Source organism: Amblyraja radiata, chromosome 25 (assembly GCF_010909765.2).
Source record: "Amblyraja radiata isolate CabotCenter1 chromosome 25, sAmbRad1.1.pri, whole genome shotgun sequence".
NCBI classification, from domain to species: Eukaryota; Metazoa; Chordata; class Chondrichthyes; order Rajiformes; family Rajidae; genus Amblyraja; species Amblyraja radiata.
Window position 1 is genome coordinate 23,225,005 of NC_045980.1, and position 25,694 is coordinate 23,250,698.

General features: G+C 42.9%; 1 protein-coding gene across 3 annotated transcripts; it reads right to left on the minus strand.

Annotated features, from left to right (window-relative positions):
- Window positions 1-1,408: 1,408 nt before the first annotated feature.
- Window positions 1,409-25,103, minus strand: klhl22 (kelch like family member 22). Of its 3 annotated transcripts, none has more exons than XM_033043455.1 (7): window positions 24,945-25,103; window positions 19,169-19,442; window positions 16,925-17,090; window positions 9,917-10,635; window positions 7,678-7,870; window positions 4,613-4,846; window positions 1,409-3,845 (listed from the first exon to the last, which is right to left on the minus strand). In XM_033043455.1, the coding sequence occupies exons 2-7, from the start codon at window positions 19,369-19,371 to the stop codon at window positions 3,468-3,470; spliced, it is 1,893 nt and encodes a 630-aa protein (XP_032899346.1). In that variant the 5' UTR covers window positions 19,372-19,442; window positions 24,945-25,103; the 3' UTR covers window positions 1,409-3,467. The 3 variants fall into 3 exon arrangements, with proteins under 3 accessions (XP_032899346.1, XP_032899344.1, XP_032899347.1); XM_033043453.1 differs by having other exon boundaries at window positions 24,939-25,057; XM_033043456.1 differs by lacking the exon at window positions 24,945-25,103 and adding an exon at window positions 23,426-24,141.
- Window positions 25,104-25,694: the final 591 nt, after the last annotated feature.

A 25,694-nucleotide genomic window follows, 5' to 3' on the forward strand; every position in this document is an offset into this window, starting at 1 on the left:
GATTACTATCTAAATGGCGTCAAGTTGGGAAAAGAGGAAGTACAACGGGATCTGGGGATCCTTGTTCATCAGTCTATGGAAGTAAGCATGCAGGTACAGCAGGCAGTGAAGAAAGCGAATGGCATGTTGGCCTTTATAACAAGAGGAATCAAATATAGGAGAAAAGAGGTCCTTCTGCAGTTGTACAGAGCCCTAGTGAGACCACACCTGGAGTATTGTGTGCAGTTTTGGTCCCATAATTTGAGGAAGGACATTCTTGCTATTGAGGGAGTAGCGTAGTTTTACAAGGTTAATTCCCGGGATGGCGGGACTGTTATATGCTGAGAGAATGGAGCAGCTGGGCTTGTACACTCTGGAGTTTAGAAGGATGAGAGGAGATCTCATTGAAACATATAAAATTGTTAAGAGTTTGGACACGCTAGAGGCAGGTAACATGTTCCCGATGTTGGGAGAGTCCAGAACCTGGGGCCACAGTTTAAGAATAAGGAGTAAGCCATTTAGAATGGAGACGAGGAAACACTTTTTCTCAGAGTGGTGAGTCTGTGGAATTCTCTGCCTCAGAGGGCAGTGGAGGCAGGTTCTCTGGATGCTTTCAAGAGAGAGCTAGATAGGGCTCTTAAAAATAGCGGAGTCGGGGGATATGGGGAGAAGGCAGGAATGGGGTACTGATTGGGGATGATCAGCCATGATCATATTGAATGGCGGTGCTGGCTCGAATGGCCTACTCCTGCACATGTTGTTTATTGTCTCGGAGAACATACAAACTCCACACACACAGCAACTGAGGTTAGGTTTGAACCTAGATCTCTGGCTGAGACCTTAGCTCTGTCAGCTGTGCCATTGTGCATCCCTGTTAGGTTGCAGTGCACACGGTGTACAAGTGTACTGTGGCATATTTAGACATGTTTCTGGTCTTCTGAACATACACATGTTTCTGGTCCTCTGAATATACATCAAACATACTGTCACTTCAGATATTCTGCAGTATGTTATGCACCTAAATTTATATATTATCATTTCTGGACTTCCTAACATTTTTATAGACAATTTAATTATTTCCTGTTGTGATACAAGTAAAGTGTCAGACAATCAGAACATAGCAAAGTAGCAAAAACTAATAAGTGGCCAGTGATAGAGACTGCGCTTTAAATACAGCAGCGTGCTTTGGTCACGTGGGAGGAAGCGGGGCATCATGCAGTCTGTAACCTGGCAGCACGACGGAGGTCTGGTTTCAGTGTAATGAGCTGAGATCTTGATGTCTCCTGAGTGGAGCCCTGAGCTGCTGATGGATGGGTTCCCGCCAATACGCAAATCCCATCCACACCACTTTTGCAGTTTAAACGTCTTTGGAACACACCGCTTTCCCCAGTCAGCTTAAGAATCGCAAAGAGCAAGACAAGATTGAAAATGTATTTAAACATACAAAGTTTTGTTTATTGGTGTATTTCATGCAGCAAAAAAGTTACACTTAAATTAATACGAGTGCAGTTTTTCATTACATGAAACTTTTGCACTCTGTTGAAGGGAGAGTAAAGTTCACTGAATGGCCTCATTTGTGCAATAGCTTCATGATTCCATAATGAATTTCCTTCAGTTATCTTCAAGATCTCATGGCTTGATACATTTTAACAAGCTCTTTCTAAGTGAATAACGTGCAACATTTCAGAAACATACACAGGCCTGGGTCACTCCTCCCAGGATCCGACAAGCTTTCCTCATTGACATTGTTCTATCCCTCAATCAGCCAGCCAGTTGGAATTTTAGCAGACACTGGGGACTGCAGATGAAATCTGGAGAACCGAGCAATCTGCTGGAGGAACTCAGCAGGTCAGACCAGCAGCATCCATGAGAGGAAGGCACTGTCTGTGATTCCAGTTGAGACTGCATCAGGAAATTTAGTAAATGTCTTGAAAGTTAATGCAACTAATCACTTCTTGGCATAAGTCAGTCAAACGTCATGACTGGCTATTAACTTGCTCGTTACTTCACAGCGTTGGTTTGCAGCAGTTAAGTGAGGTGGGCATTAAATTTATACCACTCTTGAAAGATGCAGGAAAACTGATGCGTTTGCAAAGAGATGCTGAAGATTTATACCAAATGTACCATGGGGTTTAAGGATAGTACAAATTTTGAAAATGAATTTAGCATAAATAGTGCACTCATTGATCACAAGCAATTTACAGGTCAATAAATTAAGAGTATAATGCAACACACGTTGGCATTTACATGCATTTATATGGCACCTTGACCATGAAAGCACATCCCAAGGCACTTCACAGATTCAAGGCAAACAGATGCTGATCCACCGGAAGAGATGGGGGGAGGATGCGAGTGACAGTAACTAAGTTAGAAACTTTGAAAATCAGCATCAAGGTTAATTAGAATGCTCTTTCATTTTTAGGGGAACTGGATTATGAAACACAGCCAAGTACACATCACCAGGCTCATCATTGCAAATTAATTGGAAAACAAACTGGATGATGGCACATTGTGTAAAGTGCAACCTTTCTCTGAGGAGTCGTATAAAAAATAAATCGATTAAATAAAAAAAAACCTGCATGTATATAAGTAAGTAACAAAATCTCCAAACCACTGTACAGCCAGCGAGAGACGCTGTAGTTAAAGGGTGCTGAGCAGAATCTGAAGCAAGCTCCCAGCTGTGATAACAACCAAATCACTGCCGAGAGATTGGACTTGTAGCACAATTTTTGTGCGCAAATACCACAAACTGCCAGTGATCAATAATCTCAGAAACTGGCTCAGACACTTCCATGCACAACTTCACCTCAAAGTGGCTGATGCTTGCCTGGTGTCAGAATGGAAATTATTGCTGCACACAGTATAGGTTCAGCACACCAAAGGGTGGGCTATTGTACAGGGAGGAATCCTCCTGTACTTGAAAGCAGCCATAGCTCATTCCCATCCATCTGTTGGTTGAATGTCATACATGCCAAGTCTTGATCTAACTGGACAAGTGGCACCTCAGTGTACATTCTTTTTGTACTGTGTTCAACTCTGGAGTGGGACTTGGACCCACCAGCTGATCACTCAGGTAAAAGTGCAAGTGCTGTGCCAAGGTCAACATGGAGAGAGTTAGTTGGGCTTTTGTACTGGGGAGAAAAACAAAGCTGAGAAAAGGAGAGGACTTGGGACGTGGAGCAAATATTTGGGTTTTGTGCTACAGTATGTGTAAATCAGCATGCTGACTGAAGCAGATTCAGAGGGAGTGGTGTCCCTGTGTTCCTGCATTCTGTCTAGACTTGCCCTGAGAAATGGCCACTTCCACAGGTGGGGGTGAGGCAGGGAGAATGACACATGTCCCCCTGCATATCGACCTCCTTCAGCAGGCAGGTCTACTCAGCAAGTGTTGACAACCCAGACCCTTCAGGAGCAGAGTTAAGAACGGGAGTGGAAAGCAGATGGAGACAGTGAATCTCCATAGGGACAGTGTGACCTTCCTAACGGGTTCAGTCTTCGCTGGAACTGAGCTCCTCAAAATCGGAAAGCCCCACCATTTCAGGAAGCATGTAGGCACGACGGCGGCAGGCTCGCTGAGCTGGCTTTCGTGGCAGAGGATTTGCACAGTCCTCTACTAGCCTTCTTGGGATAGTAAGGACGCAGCAGGACATGCCAGAGTTGGCACCTTCAATGTCTGGGGCTTCCTCCCAGCAACCTTCCGTCACATTGTATATGTGGACGTAGTCTGTGCGGGTGTAGCGGTCATGTGACCTCCCACCCAAGATGTATATTTTGTTGTCCAAGGTGGCGATACCTGGCTCTCCGTGCCCAAAGGGCATTTCAGTCACCGTCGACCACTGGTCCCGCTCAATGTTATAACAGGAAACCTACACAAAGGAGAAACATTATGACAGGTCAGTTCAGTGAGCACAAAGTATGCATGCTACAGGTCATCAGCACTGCATTAGATGCTCTTAACTACACGTACGCTTACATTGCTGGTCCTGGGGATCCGTGCTGAGCCAGGCAGTATACTGCCCTGGTTAGTGGGTTGCAGTAGGTCATCACTGAATGCAGCTTGGATAGACTACATTTAAATAGTCACCATTAATCAATGAAATGTGTCGTGTTGGGGTAGGTGCCAAGTTTGCAGTTTTACCAAAAAAGAAACACACATTGCTGGAGTAACTCAGCAGGTCAGACGGTTTGGGTCAGTCTTCACTGGAACTGAGCTCCTTGAAGTCTGAAACTCCAACCACTTTAGGAAACATTGTAGATCTAGAAGGGTCCAACACGAAACATTGCCTAACCATGTCTTCCAGAGATGCTGCCTGACCTGCCAAGTTACTCCAGCACTTTGTGTTTTTTTGGTGAGAAGAATATGTTTTAAGCACAGAGGAAAGAGACAGGTTAGGGATGGAAGAAGTTTCAGAGAACGGGCCTTGGAGTTGAAGGAGTGGCCGATATAGTAGAAGATGCAGAAAAGACATAACTACCCGCATGGAAAAGCTGCGATTTATTATTACCGGGGCAGTTTGAAACTATCCTTTCCGGTGACATATGGATAAATCCCAGACATCAACTCTTCCACACAGACTGTCTGTCCAAAGCGGGAAGAACCCCTCTTCCTATTCTCTCCTTGCACAGAGCTCACCTGCATCACATCCTGTCTGTAACCATTAGCATTATTGCTGCCACCCAGGAGGTAAAGTTGGCCTTGGACTGCAGCCATTCCATGCCAGGCTCGTTCTACTGAGGCATCAGCCTTTTGTTCCCAGTGGTTTGTCTCTGGGTGGAAACAATGCAGCTCCTTCAAGTAACTTCTGCCACTTCTCCCACAGGCTACATATATATTCCCTGCATGCACTGCTCCAGCATGGGCATATACCTAAATGAGCAAAGAACAGTGCAGATTATTTGCAACATGAACCTGGTCAAACAAAATAACTTTGTTTGCTAAACTTGTATCTGGATCATTCATACCATCTTGTCCCAAATATGCATCTCACAAAGTGTGGCAACCAGAAGTGCACACAATACCTCAAATGAGACCTAACCACATTTTTTCACAGCTACCACATGACCTCCTGACTTGTATTCAATGCCCTGACTGATGAAGGCAAGCATACCATATGCTTTTATTTAACCACCCTTTCCACTTAAGTTATCATTGTAGATGGACTTGCACAATAAGATCCTTCTGGAAATCAATGCTCACAGGGCTCTTGCCATTTACTGTATATTTGCCCCGACATTTGACCTCCCAAAATGCAACATCTCACACTTTTCAAGATTAAACCTTTATCCTGCCATATTACCTACTTTATCTTTGACCTTTCCCTAGCTACCAACTTGTGCCCAATGTGCATAAAATGCCCTGGGATTCTGCTTAGCCTAATTTGCCAAGAACACTTGCCATGGCCCTTTTTAGTCCTCCTAATGACTTGTTTCAGTTCTTATCTGTCTCCTGTGTTCTAGGTGAAAGGTATCAGTCAGGGGATTTGCGTTTCACTTTATTCATCATTATTCATGGATGCAGGGTGTCTCTCGGAGGGTGACATTTACTGACCACCTCTAATTGGGTGGTGAGGGGACAAGTTCCTGATCCGCTACCATGCTTGTGGTAAGGAAACTCCATTCAACTTGCTGTTGCCGGGCAGTTCCATCATTGGGGAAGAATAAGCACAAAGGGACATGCTTGCAAGAAAGAACATTGCATGACCTGGAATGCATCTTATGGTTCTTAGAATGAACTGAACTAGAATGCACAGAATGCACAGAGGGGAATACAAATGAAGCATCTAGCAGCTGAGAAATAATGTAGGAGCACAGCAGTCATGTGAACCACTTCAATGTTTACCGTAAGGATCATTTGCTGCTGGGTAAGTGCCAAATAAGTGCATTCTATTACTTGTCGAACATTCAGAAACCTACTTTCCTGGGCTGACTAATGATGGAGATGAGTTAAGGAGAAAATATCATTCAGGAGAGAATATCCATATGCAACTACAAAATGTGACTGGAAAAAAAGAGGCTAAGATGTTGAAGGAGACGGTAACCTTCAGCTCTAACTGTAGTACGGTTCAGAATAGGTTGGAAATTCAAACTACAGATGACAGATCTATTTAATCCCTGGCTTTGATAGTCTCAGCGTCCTGGCACAAGACAGTTTAAGTGAGGAGCTGTGACTTCCAGAAAATTTGTGATTATTTGAGAGTCAGTAAGTAAGACCTCTCAAAGACAGCTTCCAACACTTTGCTGATGATAGACAGTAATTGGGCAGTAATTAGCCGAACTGGGAACAAGCTGCATGTTGTGACGAGGGCAGACCTAGTCAGGCACAAAATTAAAGTATTGGATGTACTATTGAGCTATAATTAAGAACTATAGAGAGGGTACTGAGCCTGGAAAGGTTTGCAGTTCCCCTCCACCTACATCAAGAAGGTGGCTTCACATGAAGATTCTCCACCATATTATCTTCTTGTTGCTACCTTTGGGCAGGGGGTACAGAAGCTTCAAGACCACACCACCAGGTTTAGGAACAGCTACATTCCTACAACCATCAGGTTCTTAAGCCAACCTGCACAACTTGACTGCAATAATGTGAAACTACAGACCACCTTTTGCACTATTATGGACTTGCTTTCTAATTGTGTTTTGCATTAATATATATTTTTGCAGTCTTTTTCTTTTCTCTGTCTTGCAGAATCATTTGTGTTCTCTCAGCCCACGTGTCCGTGATGCTGCAGCAAGCAAATTTTCATTGTATCTGTACCACACAGTGCTCGCGCATATGACAATTAATTAGACAACTTTATCCTTTTGTCCTCGCTAGGACCTTGTTTGCCCAAGGTTTCTCACAACTGAAAGTCAAGGCAGACCTGAAGACGCTGATTGTCCCCCAGGCCAGCACTGTCCCTATACTCCCCTCCAACACTTACAGCCATCCAGGCCAAGCCCTCTTCTCGCTGCTACCGGCAGGGAGGGGTACAGAAGCCTGAAGTCCAACACCACCAGGAACTGTTACTTTCGCACAACCATCAGATTCTTGAATTGGCCTGCACAACCCTAATCCTGCCTCGAAAATGGAACACTATTGATCACCACTAGTTCTAGCATGGACTTGTTTTCTGAATATTTTTTTGCAGTAACATCTTATTTTTCAGTATTTTTCTTTTCACTATCCTGTAGAATTTGTGTGTAGATTTTGAAAAATTCATGTATTTGTATGTTGTCTGAGTTTATGTGCCTGTGATGTTGCTGCAAGATTTTAATTGTACCTGTACTTCATCTTACTTGTGCATGTGACAACAAACTCGACTTGATGAGAAATTTCACTTCTGCATGTCTATGAGGAATAAGGTGGCACAGTGGAGCATTGGTAGAGTTGCTGCCTTATGGTGCCAGAGACCTGGGTTCGATCCTGACTACGGATGCTGCCTGAACGGAATTTGTACCTTCTCTGGGTGCCCAGGTTTCTGTCCACATCCTAAAGATGTGCGGGTAGGTTATTTGGCTTTGCAAATTTTCCCCAGTGTGTAGGATCGAACTTGTGTATGGATGATCATTGGTCGGTGCAGACTGGGTGGCATTTTCCACTCTGTATCTCTAAACTAAACTAATCCATTAAGGCCTGCTCTCCACAGAGTACAATACCAAAACAGGAATAATAAACATGTCCACAGCTACATATCTTTGACAGTATAAATTTGTGCATACCTCTTTTTTCAGTGGTTCCATATATTCCCAAGAATTTAACCGGGGATCATAGCGCTCCACTGCATTTAATTCCTGGTGGTAGTCTCGACCTCCTATTGCATAGAGATACTCGCCCACTACACACACACAATGGTCAGCGTGTGGCTGTTGCATCGACTGGATTCTCATCCACCTGTTGTGCCGGGGATCGTACCTTAAAACGAGTTAAGCCAAAACAATTCTCACTACTGTGAAGTTTTACCACAGTACTCAACTCATAACACAGAGTCACAACAGTTCAAATGCTCCTAGGTAAACATCACATGCATTGAAATGTAGCTTGTTCAAGGCCAAAACCAAGAATGTACATTGAAAAGTCTTTAAAGAAGAGACGAAGCAATGTTAATTCATCCTCATTGTAATGTTAAAAACAACAGCAAATTCACTTATAAAGCCTGATTTAAAAAAAGCCAGATTAACTCATGTTTGAGGAGGAAGACACAAAGCTTATGAACAAGAGAAGATACAAAACAGAGCATCATTATGGTGATACTTACCACATCCTGACAAACACCACAACTGAAAGAGCTGTGAAAAGGACAATGGTACTGACAGTGATGAAGCAGAACTGGGTGAGCTGGCAACAAGGTGACTGTACTCCACAGCAGGTAATGTAGCTAGACTAAGAGAGCAGGTTTACTGTATTGCACTCCATTAAAGTGGAAGAACTGGGAGCAGGTTAACATAGCACCATATCCCATAGTAAAGCAGGACAGGGAGATCGGGAGCAGGATTATTGGACTCCACACCCTGTAATACAGCGTGAATGGGCGATCACGTATTGGATCACAGTAACTGGGAGACTCGGGTAGGGTCACTGTACCCCACTGCCCATAATACAATGTAACCAGGAGATTGGGAACAGGATCAATGTACTCCGCAGCCTGTAATACAGTGGGACTGAGAGATCAGTGGCAGAAGCACTGTACTCCACAGTACTGTAATAGTATACAAGCCAACCTTCCATATTATTGACTGCGACTGCCAAAGTCCGAAGGGATTAGATGGAGCAGAATTTGTTATGTGTGTCCAGCAAAGTTTTCTCAAGCAATATGCACGTGGCCCTACTAAGTGAGAGGTCAGCATTTAACCTCCTCTCAGGAAATGAGGCTGGGCAAGTGGTTGAAGTGTCAGCGTGGGAGCGCTTTGGGACCAATGACCATAATTCTAAAAAAATAGGACTGGTCCACACATCAAAGCCCTAAAGTTGGGCAAGGCTAATTTTGAAGGCATTTGAAGTGAACTTGCAAATGTCGATTTGGAGAGGCTGTTTGCAGTTAAAGGGACGTCAGCAAATGGGAAGCTTTTTAAAGTGAGAAAAGGAGATGTCAAGGCCAACATGTTGGCTAGCAAGATTAGTGAAATCTGGTTGACAAGGGGCATTGAGCATCTGGTCAGATAAAGGAGACATATGTCATGTGGGCAGCCTGGATCAAGCTATCCCTAGAGGAGTATAAGGGATGTAGGAGTACATTTAAGAAGGAAATCTGAAGGGCACACAGGAGGCAAAATATATCCTTGGCAGATAAAGTAAAGAACCTTAAAAAAAACACTATATTAAGAGCAAAAGAGTAGAAGCAAAAGACTGCAATCTAGCAAAAAAAGAGAGCAGTTGGGGGAACTCTGTGTCAGACAGCGACCCTCCCCTGTCCCCTTCCACCCTTACCTCTACCTCCGGTTTTACATTTCACTTCTCTTTCTTCCTTATCTCTCACCCTGTATTCTCCATTTCACCTCTGGCCTGGAAAGTTAGATCATATGAGATCCTGGATGAGCTAATCAATTGGATACAGAATTGGCTTGGTGCAAAAAAGTCAAATATTGAAAGTGGAGGGTTATTTTGCAAAAAAAAGGCCTGTGATCAGTGGTGTATAGAAGATAAAACAGTACAGCACAGGAACAGGCCCTACAGCCCACAATGACTGACGAACATAATGCCAAGATAAAATAATTTAATCTCATCACGAGAGAAGTCTGACGGGCAAGGCAGATGAACTCAGATTGTGGATAGGTGCGTGCAACTGGGCTGCTGTTGTCATTACAGAAAACCTGTTAAAAGAGGGATGTTGGAAGAAAAGGAGGAGGAATGGAGAAGCAAGAGCAGGTTGATAACTGGTGAATGATTACAATGTTAGAATATACAAGCTATTCACTAAAATGTATTCTCTGGTGCACAATAGAAATAGAATTGATGCCATACCTCCAGCAGTTCACCTCTGCTCTATATCCTGCGGTGTTGTTGTCCCCTCCCACAAGATAAGCAAAATTATTTAAAACAGCAATGCCCTGGTTTGACATCTTTGGCATCTGTGCCTGGGTTAACGTTCGCCATTCCTGGCTTAATGGGCTCAGAAACTTGACTTCATCACTCAAGTCTTCATCCTGGGGAGAATACATCCCTCCAAATCCCACCACGCATTTGAATTCTGATCTCAACTGTGTCTGTGGTGTCTGAAGGACGGGTTGGAGGATCTCATTCTGGTGATAGGCCAGGGCATCTGCTAGAACCTCCTTGAGAGGACAAGGGCTCAGTCGATTGTACAGTTTCTGAAATGTCTGCTGCTCAATCAGCGCAAAACGGACCATCTCCAGCAGCTTTGGTGGGTCATGCAAGGAAACCCGATCTCTCTCGATCTCCTCCTGCGTGTAGTGGTATAGCAAGGCAGCTTCATAGACATCTTTCTCAGAGTTTGCATGCAGTTTGTCACTGCTCAGCAGGCTCTGCACTTTGGCCAGGGGCAATCGACGGTAGGTCTCCGTTTTGCTGAAACTCAGGAAGTTTTCCAGGATGTAGAAGTCGATTCTGTCATTCAACTGTGTTAGATTGTAGTGCTCAGCCAACCTGTACAGCTCAAGAATGTTCTCGTCATCAATCCAGGAAATGAGGAAGTCACAGCAGAAATCAATCACCTCTGGAATCTGGATCAAGCAAACAGAAGGTGTTAGCATTCAAAATCATGCACAAACCGGTTCCACTAAGAAATGTGTCTCAATTTGGCAACAGACATGGAGATGAAAGTCAGGCAGCATGTACGCAGTCCCTTAAGCCCACCGAGACTTCACCGACCATCAAGTATTCATTTACTCTAATTCTGCACAATCTCATTTTTTATTATCCTCATATTTTTATCAACTGTTCCACCTCCCCCCACCATTCAGATTCTATCACCTCCACTTTAGGGGTAATTTAGTGGCCAATTAAACAATCAATTACGGGATGTTGGAGGAAGTACTCATTCACAGGGGAAAATGTACAAACTGCACAATCAGCACATAAGGCCAGGATTTAACCCAGATTGTTGAGCTGTGGGACAACAGCTCTCACTGTGCCAATGTGCCATTATAGAATTGGCTTACCATAATCCTCCTGGGACATGATCAGTGAAACAAGGTAGCTGTTGGAATGTGATCATGTATGCTTACGCTGAATGAACATTCCTGATTTCACTTATTTATGGATAGGGAACAACAAGATTACAAATGTATGGTCTGACCCTGGGAACAAGATATATACTTGAAAAGGACTGTGTTGGACAAGATCTGAAGTGATACCAAATCAACAATAACTGCACTTCAAAAACACTTTGGACTATCCTGGAGCATTGAAAGTTGCCATTTAAACAGATTGTTTACTTTATTTTGACAATGGACAAATTTGCAGTTTTAATGTAGAATAAAATGATGCAATTTTGCAACATATTGTTCAGCATTCACTACAGAGCCAGGGGTCATTTTTGACACTGAACCGATAGAAGTATTAAATATAATTAGACACAAAATCCAAATGAAATGTACAAAATTGCAGTGCCACAAACTGGCAAGTAATGTTTAACCGCTGGAATTTATGTAGCCTGTTTATGAAAACATATCATGAACGTTTCCGAGATCACTGTGCTGTCTGGAAATTAATTCAATGGATGTGGGTAGCATTGTCCAGGATAACATTTTTTGCCATCCTACACTCCATTACTGAGAAGGTAGCCCAGCACTGTTGAAGTTCTGAAGTCACTGGAGAAGACAACTGATTTTCTTCTCTTAAAGGACATCAGTGGTAGTGTCATGCTCAATGCAGATGAGTTAATTACCTGAATTTGAACTCCCCAACTACACCGGTGAGAGAATGAAATCTCTCCAGAAGTCTCCAGGCTTCTGGATTGCTTCCAATAATTTATCTCACCTTGGTGACTGTTGGGAATTGCATTGAATTAGAGCAGGAACAGGCTCTTTTGATTTAACAACTTGTTCATAATTTGTCTCACAAGAGCAACAGCACATGGAAGAGATTTTGAGGGCTGACATAAGCTTCTGTGGAACTATAGTTTCTGCAGGAGTCAGTGCCTCCAGATGGACAAGGTAAAAAATGAAAAGTGACAGAATGACAAAGAAAACCTAGTTCACATTCGTCTTTTAACCATTTTCCTGGTTTAAGCAATGATTTAAAGCAAGTTCGATGATTAATAGTTATATTATCTGATATTCTATTACCCATGTCCAAAGGTTTCAGGTTTTAATTAGTAGATGAGTAAAATTGCATTGAAATAATAAACTTAATGTAGTTAAAAGGTCAGTCGGGTGCTTCAAGAAGTGTTATCAGATGAATTATGTCAGCCTCAATCAGAGAGGGAGAGTGTCTTTCAGACAGATAGGCAAAGATGTTTATAAAGGAAGTCAAAGAAGTTTGAAGAGAGAACTCCAGAGTTTAGTGCCTTGTAAGCATAAAGTACAGTTGCCAAAGGTGTAATGAAGGAAGTAGAGGGGTACAGGAAGCCAGAATAGCAGCAATGGAGAGATTTGGGAGATTTGTCCACTTGAAGGTTGTTCCAGAGACAGAGAGAGAGGAGGGAGGAGGCTAAAAAGGAACAGGCAATGATCTAGCAAATGGACCAGTGTGGGAAAATATGAAACTGCCCATTTTGGTAAAACAATTAAAGATGTATATTATCTAAATGGTTACAGGTAATGGTGAAGCTCTGAGTCTTTCAAACTCTTTCTCAAAGGGCATTGGAGTTCAAGTCTTTGAATATTTTTATAGTTCTTGATGAGCAAAGCAGTGAAAGGTACTGTGGTAGGCACCTTTATTTTCCAGCTTTTTACCCCTACTACAATCAGTTTGAAGAAGGACTCTGCTCTGAAACATCGCTTGTCCATTCCTCCACAGATGCTGCCAGACCCACTGAGTTACTCCAGCGCTTTGTGCTTTACTTTTTGAATGGATTTACAAAGTGGCCTTATGCCACCTAGTGACTGAAAATGAATAATGCAGAAAAACATTAGAAAAAAAGTTCTTCAATTAAAACTCAGCTGGCAGCTGATTATATAAGAATCTTGATAAAAGGATTACAAGTCTAAGGACAGGACATAATGGTCATTTTTTGCACTGGAACCTTAACTCTTCGTTTCATATCCATGTCTCTGGTATCCAAAGATCTCTATTAAAGTATATTGCTCCTGTGACTAACTCTCCCACACAAGATCATTCTTCCAACTTCTTATTCAACCATCCCTCCAGCAGCTCTATGCTCCCATAAAAGCCAACCACTCCACCTTTTTAGTGTCCTAACTCTTTCTCAAAATCTAATCCTGTACCCCAGCTCTCCAATGAAGCTGCCTGCAAAATTGCTCACTGAAGCTCAAATTTCTATTCCTTTAACCAAGCACACAGCTGACAATAGCCTGTGTCCTTTGTCATCATTACTTTTTTGCATATCTTTCATTCATTTGTTTCACAGTGCCCTCCATAATGTTTGGGACAAAGATCCGTCATTTATTTATTTGCCTCTGTACTCCACAATTTGAGATTTCTAATAGAAAAAAATCACGTGGTTAAAGTGCACATTGTCAGATTTTAATAAAGGCAATTTTTATACATTTTGGTTTCACCATGTAGAAATTACAGTAGTGTTTATATATAGTCCACCTATTTCAGGGCACCATAATGTTTGCAATGCCATGTAAATGAAAGTTGTCATGTTTATAGTATTTGGTTGCATATCCTTTGCATGCAATGACTGCTTGAAGTATGCGATTCATGGACATCACCAGTTGCTGGGTGTCTTCTCTGGTGATGCTCTGACAGGCCTGTATTGCAGCAATCTTTAACTTATGCTTGTTTTGGGGGCTAGTCACCTTCAGTTTTCTTTTCAGTGTATAAAAGGCATGCTCAATTAGGTTCAGATCAGGTGATTGACTTGGCCACTCAAGAATTTACCATTTTTTAGCTTTGAAAAACTCCTATGTTACTTTAGCAGTATGTTTGGGATCATTGTGTTGCTGTAGAATGAACCGCCGGCCAATGAGTATTGAGGCATTTGTTTGAACTTGAGCAGATATTATGTGTCTATACACTTCAGACTTCATTATGCTACTAACATCAGCAGTTGTATCATCAATGAAGATAAGTGAGCCAGTACCTGCAGCAGCCATTCATGCCCAGGCCATAACACCCCCACCTCCGTGTTTCACAGATGAGGTGGTATGCTTTGGATCTTGGGCAGTTCCTTCTCTCCTCCAAACTTTGCTCTTGTCTTAACTCTGATATAAGTTAATCTTCGTCTCATCTGTTCACAAGACCTTTTTCCAGAACTGTGGTTGCTCCTTTAAATACTTCATGGCAAACTGTAACCTGGCCATCCAATTTTTGCAGCTAACCAGTGGTTTGCATCTTGAAGTGTAGCCTCTGTATTTCTGTTCATTAAGTCTTCTGCGGACAGTGGTCATTGACAAATCCATATCTGACTCATGAAGAGTGTTTCTGATCTGTCAGACAGGTGTTTGGGGATTTTTCTTTATTATAGAGAGAATTCTTCTGTCATCAGCAGTGGAGGTCTTCCTTGGCCCACCAGTCCTTTGCGATTAGTAAGCTCACCTGTGCTCTCTTTCTTACTAATGATGTTCTAAACAGTTGATTTTGGTAAGCCTAAGGTTTGGCTGATGTCTCATAATGGCTTCTTTGACTTTCATTGGCACACTTTGGTCCTCATGTTGATAAACAGCAATAAAAGTTTCCAACGGTGATGGAAAGACTGGAGGAAAGACTAGGTGCGGAAAGCTCACTTATACCTGCATTCAAGAGGCAATTAAACACACTTGAGCAATTACAAATGCCTGTGAAGCCATGTGTCACAAACATTATGGTGCCCTGAAATGGGGGGGACTATGTATAAACACAGCTGCAATTTCTACATGGTGAAACCAAAATGTATAAAAATATCCTTTAATAAAATTTGACAATGTGCACTTTAACCACATGTGATGTTTTCTATTACAAATCTCAAATTGTGGAGTACAGAGGCAAATAAATAAATGATGGATCTGTCCCAAACATTATGGAGGGCACTGTATATCTCTCTACATCTATATCTCTCGTTTCCCTTTCCCGACTCTTAGTCTCATGGAGGATCTCGACCCGAAAACATCAGCTATTCCCTTTCTCCTGAAATGCTGTCCTACCCGCTGAGTTACTCCAGCTTTTTGTATCTTTCTATTCAAGAGTCCCTAGTGTTTTTGCATGAGTGAAATGTCTGACAGTCCATTTCAGAATTGATATCTTTCTAATTAAGTAATTTGCATCTTAATGAAAGTAACATGTACTATCCAGCTTGTTTATCTACCAGAGAACTACTGTGGCCTCACAGGTCAACATGGCTTTCGGCACATTGGGTTTCATCTGTCACAGTACTGAGTATAGAAGTTGGGAGATTATGTTGCAGTTGAACAAGGTGAGGCCACATTTGGATATTGTGCTCAGTTTTAGTCACCGTGAAATAGGAAAAATGTTAAGCTGGAAAGGGTGCACAGACGATTTACGAAGATGTCGCTAACACTCGAGGGCCTGATCAGGCTAGGACTTCCTTGGAGGGCTAGAGGATGAGGGGTTATCTTATAAAGGTAAATGCACAGAGTCCTTTACCCAGAGTAGGAGAATCAAGAACCAGAGGACCTTGGTTTAAGGTGAGGTGCAGGAAGATTTAATAGGAATCCGAGGGGCAGAATTTTACACAGAGTGGTAAGTGTATGGAACAAGTTCAGCCATGATCACAATGAATGGCGGTGCTGGCTCGGAAGGCCGAATGGCCTCCTCCTGCACCTATTTTCTATGTTTCTAAGTTGCCAAAGGAGGTAGTTGTGGCAGGTACTATCAGAACATTTGAAACACATTTGGACAGGTACATGGATATAATAGGTTTATAAGGATATCTGCAAGCAGGTGCGACTAATGTAGATGGGGCATGTTGGTGGTCGTGGGCAGGTTGGGCCGAACAGCCTGTTTCCGTGCTGTATGACTCTACTATATCCCACAGCCAAATAGGTGGAATGTACCACTCAGACCTTAAAGCTGTAAATGCACCACAAGGAGGGGGGAAGGGTCAACTCTGATGTGATTCTCCATTATCAAATAGAACTACATCTAAAATCAAGGTTATTTGGTGGGAGTTGGTGGGAAATATTTTGATTCAGGACCAGATTTGACACAACCAAAAATTGATTCAGTTAAAGGGGTCCTATGATCAGATAAGCATTTATTCAAATGATCATTATTATCAGAATTAGGCTACCAAGGAACATATCTGCTTTGAAGACCAATCCCTTTATCAAAGGGATGTCTGCCGCTGAAAGACTGAAGCAGTATGGTATTAACGTAACGTTTGTCAAAACTGTGAATACCAATATCCAATGTGCACCTTGAATGATTCATTAGGAAGTCAAATTATTGAAATGATTGAACATTTGCAAGATATCTATAAAGACACCCCTCAGTCAAATCTGCCAAGATCCGAAATGGAAACTGTAAGTGTGACTATTTTAGATAACCGCATGATGCATATGAATGAAGGGTAACGCCAAACTAAAGGAGATTCTCTTAGTAGGTGTGAATCTAAGGAATGTGCACAATTAGAAATATCTGGCTTTTAGATCAAACATTTCTCCAGTCACATGCATTTTCATGCAGGTGGATAGAGCTTTCACTCCAGTGATGGCCTATGAAGCCCCTCCACTTGAAGTACATCTGTAGATCCAGCAGATCCTGAAATCCTTGTGATAGGATATTCTGATTTGTCTCAATTCTGGTGAAAACTTTGATGCATCCCATGAGACCAAACCCCATGAACTTGTAATCATATTAAATTGTGTAATTCCTGGTTGGCATACTTCTTCCTCAATTAGTGTTTGTAATCAAGCCTGTGGGGGAAATGTATTAGTCCATTACCTGTAGCTGACAAGCAGCCACCAGCACATCCTGCACGTTGTCCAGATTCAACTCCATTTTGGAAGTGTAAATAAAGTCCAAAATCTTGCACATGACCGCATAGGATATGTCATGCAAAAATATTTCCTTCTCCTGCATCTCCCGCAGTCCACCAGCAAACATCCCTCTGTAAACAAGAAGATACTGATCAGATTTCACTCTCATTGATATTATTGGGCAGGGATTTATCTAAGATAGAAAAATTACCATGACACAAAAACTATAGTGAATGGAGTGGATTCAGGAAATCATCCATGAAAAGCTATAACCCTTCAGCAGCAGAAGAAATATAGTCTACCACTACTTCTAGCCCCATGGTCTGGCATATCTCACATTCTGTGATTATCTTCAAACATGAGATTGACCTTAATTCAGTATGAAGAAAATGGCAACACCACACCTGACATACCACACCCACTGTGTGTCACAGCTGCAACGTGGGAGAGTGTGTACACTGAACAAGGACACAATTAAGCATATCTACAGGTAACAGAAGAATATTCTTTTTGTCTTTTATGCTTGCTCCAAAGCATACACAAAGTCAACCAGATAATGTGGAAAGTGTCCACAAGCGGGGTTCTAAATAGGGGTTCAAAAGAGGGGTAAGAGAGGTGAGGATGGGTTAGAAAGTGGAAGGTGACAGAGTAAGAATTTGAGAGAGAAGCAGAGCTACACTGGGATTCAGGGAGGTGGAAAGGCAAGGATGTTGGGAAAGAAGGGTTTTTTTAAATAAAAAAGTTGGGAGGGACATTAGGAAAGAAGGGGGAGAGAAGAGTGGGGAGGAAAGTTGGATAGGATGAATATAGGATTTTTAAAAATGAGCATAGATTGGGTGGACAGTCAGAACCTATTTCCCAGGGTGGAAATGTCCAACACCAGAAAGCATATAAGGTGGGGGGGGGGGGAAGTTTAATAAAGATGTGCAGGGCACTTTTGTTTTTACACAAGGAGTAGTGGGGACCTAATGCATTGCCAGGAGTGGAGGTGGAGGAAGAAATGGCAGTGGCATTTTTAAGAAGCTTTTATATTTTAGATAGGCACATGGTAGTGCAAGGTATAGAGGGATGTGGACCATGTACAGACAGATGAGATCAGTTTAACTTGGCATCATGTTCAATGCAAACATTGTGGGCCGTGGGGTCCGTTCCTGTGCTTGACTGTTCTATGTTCTAATGGGTGGAAATGCCAAGGTGCCAAAAGTCTTCTTGACCATCCTATCGTCCTGTGACGCTAATGGAGTTAACCATTCTCAATCCAACTCACCTAGATGAACAAGATCCTACTGTATTTTTTGATAACCAAACATCACTAATTACAACACCAACCACTTTAGTGTAATTGAACTGCAAAGCACAGGAACTGGCTCTTCAGTCCACAATGTCTGTGCGGAACGATGCCAAGACCAACTCTAAACTGCCTCCACATAATCCATGTCCCTCCATTTCCTACATATCTATGTATAAATCCAAAAGTCTCTTAAACATCTGCCTTCACTACCCCTTGCGCAGTGCATTCCAGGCACCCACCACCCTCTATAAAATCTAGCCCCACACATCTCCTTAAAACTTTCTCCCTCTCACCTTAAAGCAATGCCCTTTCATCTGCAAATTTATTAAGCTGCCTTGTACATTCTCATCAGTTTAAATTCCATTTGGAATATTTTGAAGAACCAAGAAACCAAGAACCATCCAAATTGGTGATATAAACAGTGAGCATGGCTTTGTAAATGTGAGGTTGTGTCTTACTAACTTCATCATGTTTTTTTGAGGAGGTGAAGGTGATCAATGAGGGTATGACGGTGGATGTTATCCACATGGATTTTAGTAGGGCAATTGATAAAGAGCTCATGGTAGGCTAATCTAGATTTAGATGATTGTATGAATTTGGAACTGGTTTACTGACAGAAGACAGGGTTGTGATGGATGGACAAAGCAAAATCAGATTGACAAAAAAATCTGAATTCCTCCAGAATTTCAGGCATGCAGACTTGAAATAGGCATTTGTTCTTTGATATACACCAAGAAATGAGAAGAATATACAGGTGATTTTACTGCAATGTTTAATCAGTTAACAAATCAAATGCAATTAGTCATCCATTGACATCTAAATAGGCATTCAAATCAAAACACTCACATAACACAATGCCCAATCACACCTGTGAAAAGCTGAAGTCACACAGGCATGCACACCCACAAACACTAGTACCTAAAGTAGTCACATGATGCTGCTAGAAGTATGCGGTGAGCTTCAATGGACTTTCCCTCTACGATCAGTATAACATCAAATAGACTTGCGCTGTTCCGGAGTGCGACTAGTCCATCCAGCAATGACTGGGAATGTGCTGAACTCTGATAGATCTGGCTCACTTTTTTCTGACTTTGCTGTTTGCCCATACGCTCTTCTGCCATGGTCAATGTTGTTGTTGACACCCAGATTTCCGGAAAACCTGTCCGACCGGTGGCTTTCCAGTCTGACTGCTCTGAAAAATATTAAAAGGCGCCAAAAACATTCAGCTTAAAAAGCACAAGTAAAAGCCAAAATAACTTTTGATTTCATATTATTATGTTTATTGAGTTGAAGTCAAAGCATGATTCCATCAGTTTTCAAGATAAAGGGAAACTATTACGATGGAGAGAAACTGTGTAGGCTGGTTATTGAATCAATGACCAGGATCATATTCTTACTTTATGAGCCTATACAATCTACTGTTTGAGTTTGTAAACATTTCTACACACAGAAAGAAGTATAAATATGAATCACTCTTCCACAAATGACAATTTATACTTGGCCAACTGAGAATGATCATTCTCAGAAGATAGACACAAAAAGCTGTAGTGACTCAGCGGGACAGGCAACATCTCTGGAGAGAAGGAATGGGTGACGTTTCAGGTCGAGTCCCTTCTTCAGACTGCATCTGCAGTTCCTTCTTACACATGATCATTTTCAGCCTGTGTCTCAAGCTGAACCGGATATCTTACAAACCAAGGGACCTATTTAATCGAGCAGAATTCCTTATCTTCGATCTTTGCTTAGATTTTACAATCCAACTTAAACTCATTTTATTCACTGTGCTTTCTGAGCCAATATCCATACACATTTCTTTGCTAATTTAAGAACAGGAGCCAAACTGATCCACAGCTTCATTATTCGGAGTATATCCTAATTAAATCAGCTCCCTCTACTGTCCTCCTTGTATCACCACAGTAATGACAGAAATGAACCTGGGACGATCATACAACTTATAGCTAAACATCATACCATGAACTGCAAAGTATCATCTCAGATTTTATTTTGTTATTGACCTCTCCTTCCCTAATGAGTTTTATAACCTGTAGGCGGCTATTGCCTGTCTCTATTGATTACCTACTCAAGGCAACTGGAAATATCTTCACTAAGTTTCAATACACAGACATTTTTCAGTGGGGGTAACCTCAGAGTGATTAGAAGCCGAATCCCTGGTTAATGTACTCACTGCCATCGGTGTTCAAATTAACTTGATATTGGTTCCACTATTTCTACTGGGCGCCTATAACTGTAGAGAAGGGTCTCAACCCAAAACGTCACATATTCCTTTTCTCCAGAGATGCCATCTGACCCTCTGAGTTACTCTAGCTTATTGTGTCTATCTTCAATTATAATTACTGCTCAGGTTAAGTATTACAATTTCTTATCTACTGGGATTTCCCTGCACATAGCTACATGGTATCCGAGATTACAAAAAATAAACTGCATTTATTTAATGCAACAAACCTCAGTCATTTAAACTTAAAACATCAATCAACACTTGAAATTAAGATGTTATTGCAATCAAAGAAACACGTTTGAGGAAAAGGCAGGACTGGCATTTTAATGCTCCTGGGTATAGATAATCCATAATCGATGCCTAACTTGGGGGAAAACCGAAAAAAGGGTCTCAACCCGAAACGTCACCCATTCCTTCTCTCCAGAGATGCTGCCTGTCCCGATGAGTTACTCCAGCATTTTGTGCCTAACTCTGGAAAACTTCCTCTGCACTCCTTCCACACTCTTCCCATAACGTGGTGACCAGAATTGCACACAATTCCCCAGATGCGGCCTAACAAAAGTCCTGTAAAGTTGCATCTCCACTTCCTGATTCTTATACTCAATGTCCTGACTTGTGAAAGCAAGCATACCACATATCTCCTTTACCACTCGATCCACTTGTGATGCCACTTTCAGGGGGTTAAGACCCCAAGATCCCTCTGTACATCAATGTTGTGAAGGGTCATGCCATTAATTGTATAATTTTCCCTTACATCTGACCTCCTAAAGTGCAACACCTCACACTTGCACGGATTAAACTCCACCTGCCATTTCTCCAGCTGATCTATAAACTGCTGTATACTTTGACTGCCCTCCTCACAATCCACAATCCCAGCAATCTTGGTGTCATCTGCAAACTTAATAATCAACCCAGCCACGTTTATGTCCAAATTGCAGAAAATATACAAACGAGCCAAATAAAACAACCCTGTCAGGATCAGAGTAACTACACCACAGAAACAGTCCATTTGGCCCAAATGTTTTATGCACAAACCTATTACTTCTTGTCTTCCTACCCTTCCTATTTATTTTTATTCCCTTTACCATATGTGTGTATCTCATTAAAAGTAAATGAGCTACAGCATCACACACTTTATGTGGCTGTGCATATATTATAATTATTCCATGAAAGAAAAACTTCCTAAATTACAGGAGCAAAATGGAAAGGCCACGCGGAGTTGGTGTTCGAAGTAACAGACAATTTATTAAAACTGGTGAGCACCAGGAGACTAGTCAAAGCTGATCTCCCGAGTGCGACTTTGTAGCGTTTTTTTATATTCTCAGATGACAAGAGTACACAGAAACTTGATTAACAGTAAAACGAGGTGTTGATTACAAAATGGAGCTTATAGGTTACAATCAGAATAAAATGATTGATCACGTCTAACTTCGTTGATAGTAGATCCAATTTTCTGTTACAACGATAGCTGCATGCAATAATGCGATCAATAAAGTTCCTGAAACTTGGGTGTCTTCACTGCTGAATTCCACGATTTACTTTTAGGCTTTGTCTGTGGACCCCTGCCACCACATTAGCACAATCCACAAATAAACACAAAAAGCTGGAGTAACTCAGCAGGTCAGGCATCATCTAAGAAGAAGATACCCTTCGTCAGACTGTGAGACAGGGGAAAGGGAGATGAAAGATATAGAGAGAAATGGAACAAATGAATATGCAAAACATATCATAGTTACTCTCATATATCCCTTGTTTCCCTTTCCCCTGGCTGTCTGAAAAAGGATCTCGACCCAAAACGTCACCTATTCCTTTTCTCCAGAGATGCTGAGTTGCTCCAGTTCCTTCCTACAGCACATTCCACATCCCTATTTACTAGTTATTAGCTTTCACTATTCTTTCCCTTACAACACTTTTATGATCTCTGGGCTTATCCACAAATAGTGCACATCAGTCTGAAGAAGGGTCCCGATCTGAAACATCACCTATTCATGTTCTCCAGAGATGCTGCCTGACTCACTGACTTATCCCAGCACTTTGTCTTCTTTTATAAATCAGCATCTGCTGTTGCTTGTTTCTAAATGCTATTAAATCAATCTGGTCACTGATAGCAAAAGCAACAGTCAAACAAAGACATTATGGGGCAATATATGGCCAAAAATTTAACATGCCAGAGGGTCAATTTATGGGGCTGAAGCAATTATAAAAGTAGAAATGAGCAGTCTTGATAATGCACAAGATGAGAAATTTGAAACGCAAAAGAATTTGCATCAACACTTTGCTCACATAAGGTGAGCAACACAAAGAATTGAAATTTAAGGGAAATCACCAGAACCTGTCAAGGATCAATTTCAACCTGAAAAGGAGTAGCCGAGTGGATAACTGGAAGGATGGTGGGAGTACTGGACATGGGATGATTGAAATGACTACTGGGTTAGTTAAGAGCGGGGTAATTGAGGACTGGTGAATTGGGAAGTGGATTATTTGGGGTAGGGTAATTTTGGGAGGGATATTTGGGGAAGTGATGTAATGGGAGAGTTAGGTGAATGAAAAAAGGTATTTGGGGAGTGGGGGTGATTAAAGTGGGGTATTTGGGGGAGTGGGATGCTTTGGGGGGTTGTTCTTAGAATGGGGTATATGGGGGCGGGGGGGTGAGGCTGTACTTAGAATTGGCTACCTATGGGTGGCATACTTACAATGAGGTAATTGGAATAGTGGGAAAATAGAATGGGGTAATTGGGGAAGGTGGTATGTGGGACTGTGCTATAATTGGGAGAGTGAGGAACTAGTATTGGTTTATTATTATCACATTTACCATGAGAGTGAAAAATGTGGTATGCTATCCAGGTAGAACATCCATACATTAATAAAATTAAACTATGCATAATTTAGTGTTAGTTACAGGAAAAAAATGCAGATAATAGAAAGAGAACAAAGCTCACAAGAAGGGTCTCGACCCCAAGCGTCACCCATTCGTTCTCTCCAGAGATGCTGCCTGTCCCGCTGAATGACTCCAGCTTTTTGTGTCTATCTTCAGTTTAAATCTGCAGCCCCTTCTTACACATTAAGCCCACAACCATCGGATTAAGGGAAATCAGGAATACATCTTTAGCTTATAAGAGATCTATCTATTCAAGAGTCCAAAAGCAACAGGGAAGAAGCTTTTCCTTAATTTGGTGGTGCATGCTTTCAATATTCAGTACCTTCTGTCTGACAGGAGAGGGGGCTGATCGAATGAGCAAGGTGTGAGTGCTTCTTGATTAGATTGGCTGTTTGCCTTATGGGATGGGAAGCTGGTATGCATGATGTTAACGACTGTATACACAACTCTCTGAGTGGAGTAAATAAAATGGGGAAGTGGTGTAATGGAATGAGCTATTTAAATAATTAGAATGGGGAATTTGGTGGAAGTGGTGTCATTGGAATGGGGGAATTTGATGTACATTGCCATGGGGTATGTTTGTAGTAGGAATGGGGGTATTTGGGGAACCAAGGTGCTTGGATGGGTGTCTGGGGTAAATGGAGCTGGTGGTTTTGGTGAATGGGGCGATTGCAAACTGATTGCGCAGAGTGTTTAGGGTAAGTGGGTTAATAGAAATGGGCTAGCAGACCATTGGAGAGTGGGGTATGTAGTAAGGAACTGGTTTAAACCAAAGATAGACACAAAAAGCTGGAGTAACTCAGCAGGTCAGGCAGCATCTCCGGAGAAAATGAATAGGTGCGTTTCGAGTCGAGACGTCACCTATTCCTTTTCTCCATAGATGCTGTCTGACCCGCTGCGTTACTCCTGCTTTTTTTGTTGTCTATAAATGCGGTATTTCAGTAGGGTGCATGGGGGGAATTGGGTATATAATACCGGGTGTTTTGAGAGCTGGGGTAATTGGGATGGAGTGTTTGGAGCAGGGTAATTGGAAGAGGATGTTTGTGCGGAATGGTGTAATTGGAGTGAGATACTTGGGCCATTGAGTTAACTGGAGCGGGGTGCAGATGGGAATTGGATGTTGGGGGTCAGATTGGAGCCAGATGTTTGGGAAAGTGAACTGTTGGGGCAGGATTATGATGATTCGGGGGACTCGAGGATGCTAAATTTAAGAAAAAAAACAAAGTGCTGGAGGAACTCGACGAGTCAGGCAGCACCTGTGGAGGAAATGGAAGAGACGTTTCGGGTCGGGATCCTTCACTGATTCAGAGGAGGGTTCGGGACAGGCTCGCAGTGCTGAATGGGAGGGGCTGTGTGGGAGAGCCGGCTGGAAGGGAAAGGGTCAAGGGATGAGTGAGGTGGGGGCGCCGGTTCTGTTTCAACACGAGTCTGTTGACGTCCGTGCTTCCCCACCAATGCCCTGAATTGGCACCTGCAGCCGCAGCGAGCGTGCGGCTGAGAATTAGTAAAAACCGCAAGATTGGGGGGGGGGGAAGGGAGACTGCTAGTCGCTGCTCTGATCTAGAAGCCCCTACCTTCACCTTGTCACAGCAGCGCTGGGCCTGGACTCAGGCCTCGCCAGCTGGGCCCGAGGCCCGCGCCTCCTCCCGCTCGAGCACCGCGCCCGCCGCCATTTCCTTCCCTCCCTGCGCACGAAATGGCGGCGGGTGACGTAGAGGACGGCACGCGGAGGGGCAACAGCGCGTCCGGTGGAACGGCCCCTCGTCCCCAAACACCTCAACACCCTCTCACCCATTATCCTCAACACCCCTCCAGCCTCCCCGGTTAACCCCCAGCGCCCTCCTCCAAAGTCACCCCAATACCCCGTTAACCCACCCCCTCCTATCCAATCACCCCAGTCCCCTCCTCTAACATCACCTCACTACACCCCCCACCCTCCAGTTACCCCCAGCCCCCTCCTCCCCAATACCCTGTCAACCCACTCCTTCTCCCCCTTCCCTCCCCAATCACCTCACCCCCACCCTCCCCTTTCACCTTACCCCTCTTCCTTTCACCCTAATACCCTGTGAACCCACTCCTTCACCCCCTCACCAATCACCTGGTCTCCCTCCTCCCCAATACCCTGTCAATCCACCCCCTCCTACCCAATCACCCCAGTCCCCTCTAACATCACCTCACTACCCCCCCCCCCCCCCCCCCCCCCCCCCGCTCCAGTTACCTCCAGCCCCTCCTCCCCAATACCCTGTCAACCCACTCCTCCCCCCCCTCCACAATCACCTCACCCTTCCCTCTCCAATCACCTCACCCCTCCTGTCAACCCAATACCATGT

Bases quoted from the DNA above. Each gene is read 5' to 3' on its own strand.
- klhl22 (XM_033043455.1), bottom strand. From the start codon at position 19,371: ATGGCAGAAGAGCGTATGGGCAAACAGCAAAGTCAGAAAAAAGTGAGC. The intron at 10,636-16,924 runs GTAATGGACTAA...TGCTTGATCCAG, and splicing joins TGGCTGCTTGTCAGCTACAG to ATTCCAGAGGTGATTGATTT. The intron at 3,846-4,612 runs GTGAGCTCTGTG...TCCTTTGTGTAG, and splicing joins ACAGACAGGATGTGATGCAG to GTTTCCTGTTATAACATTGA.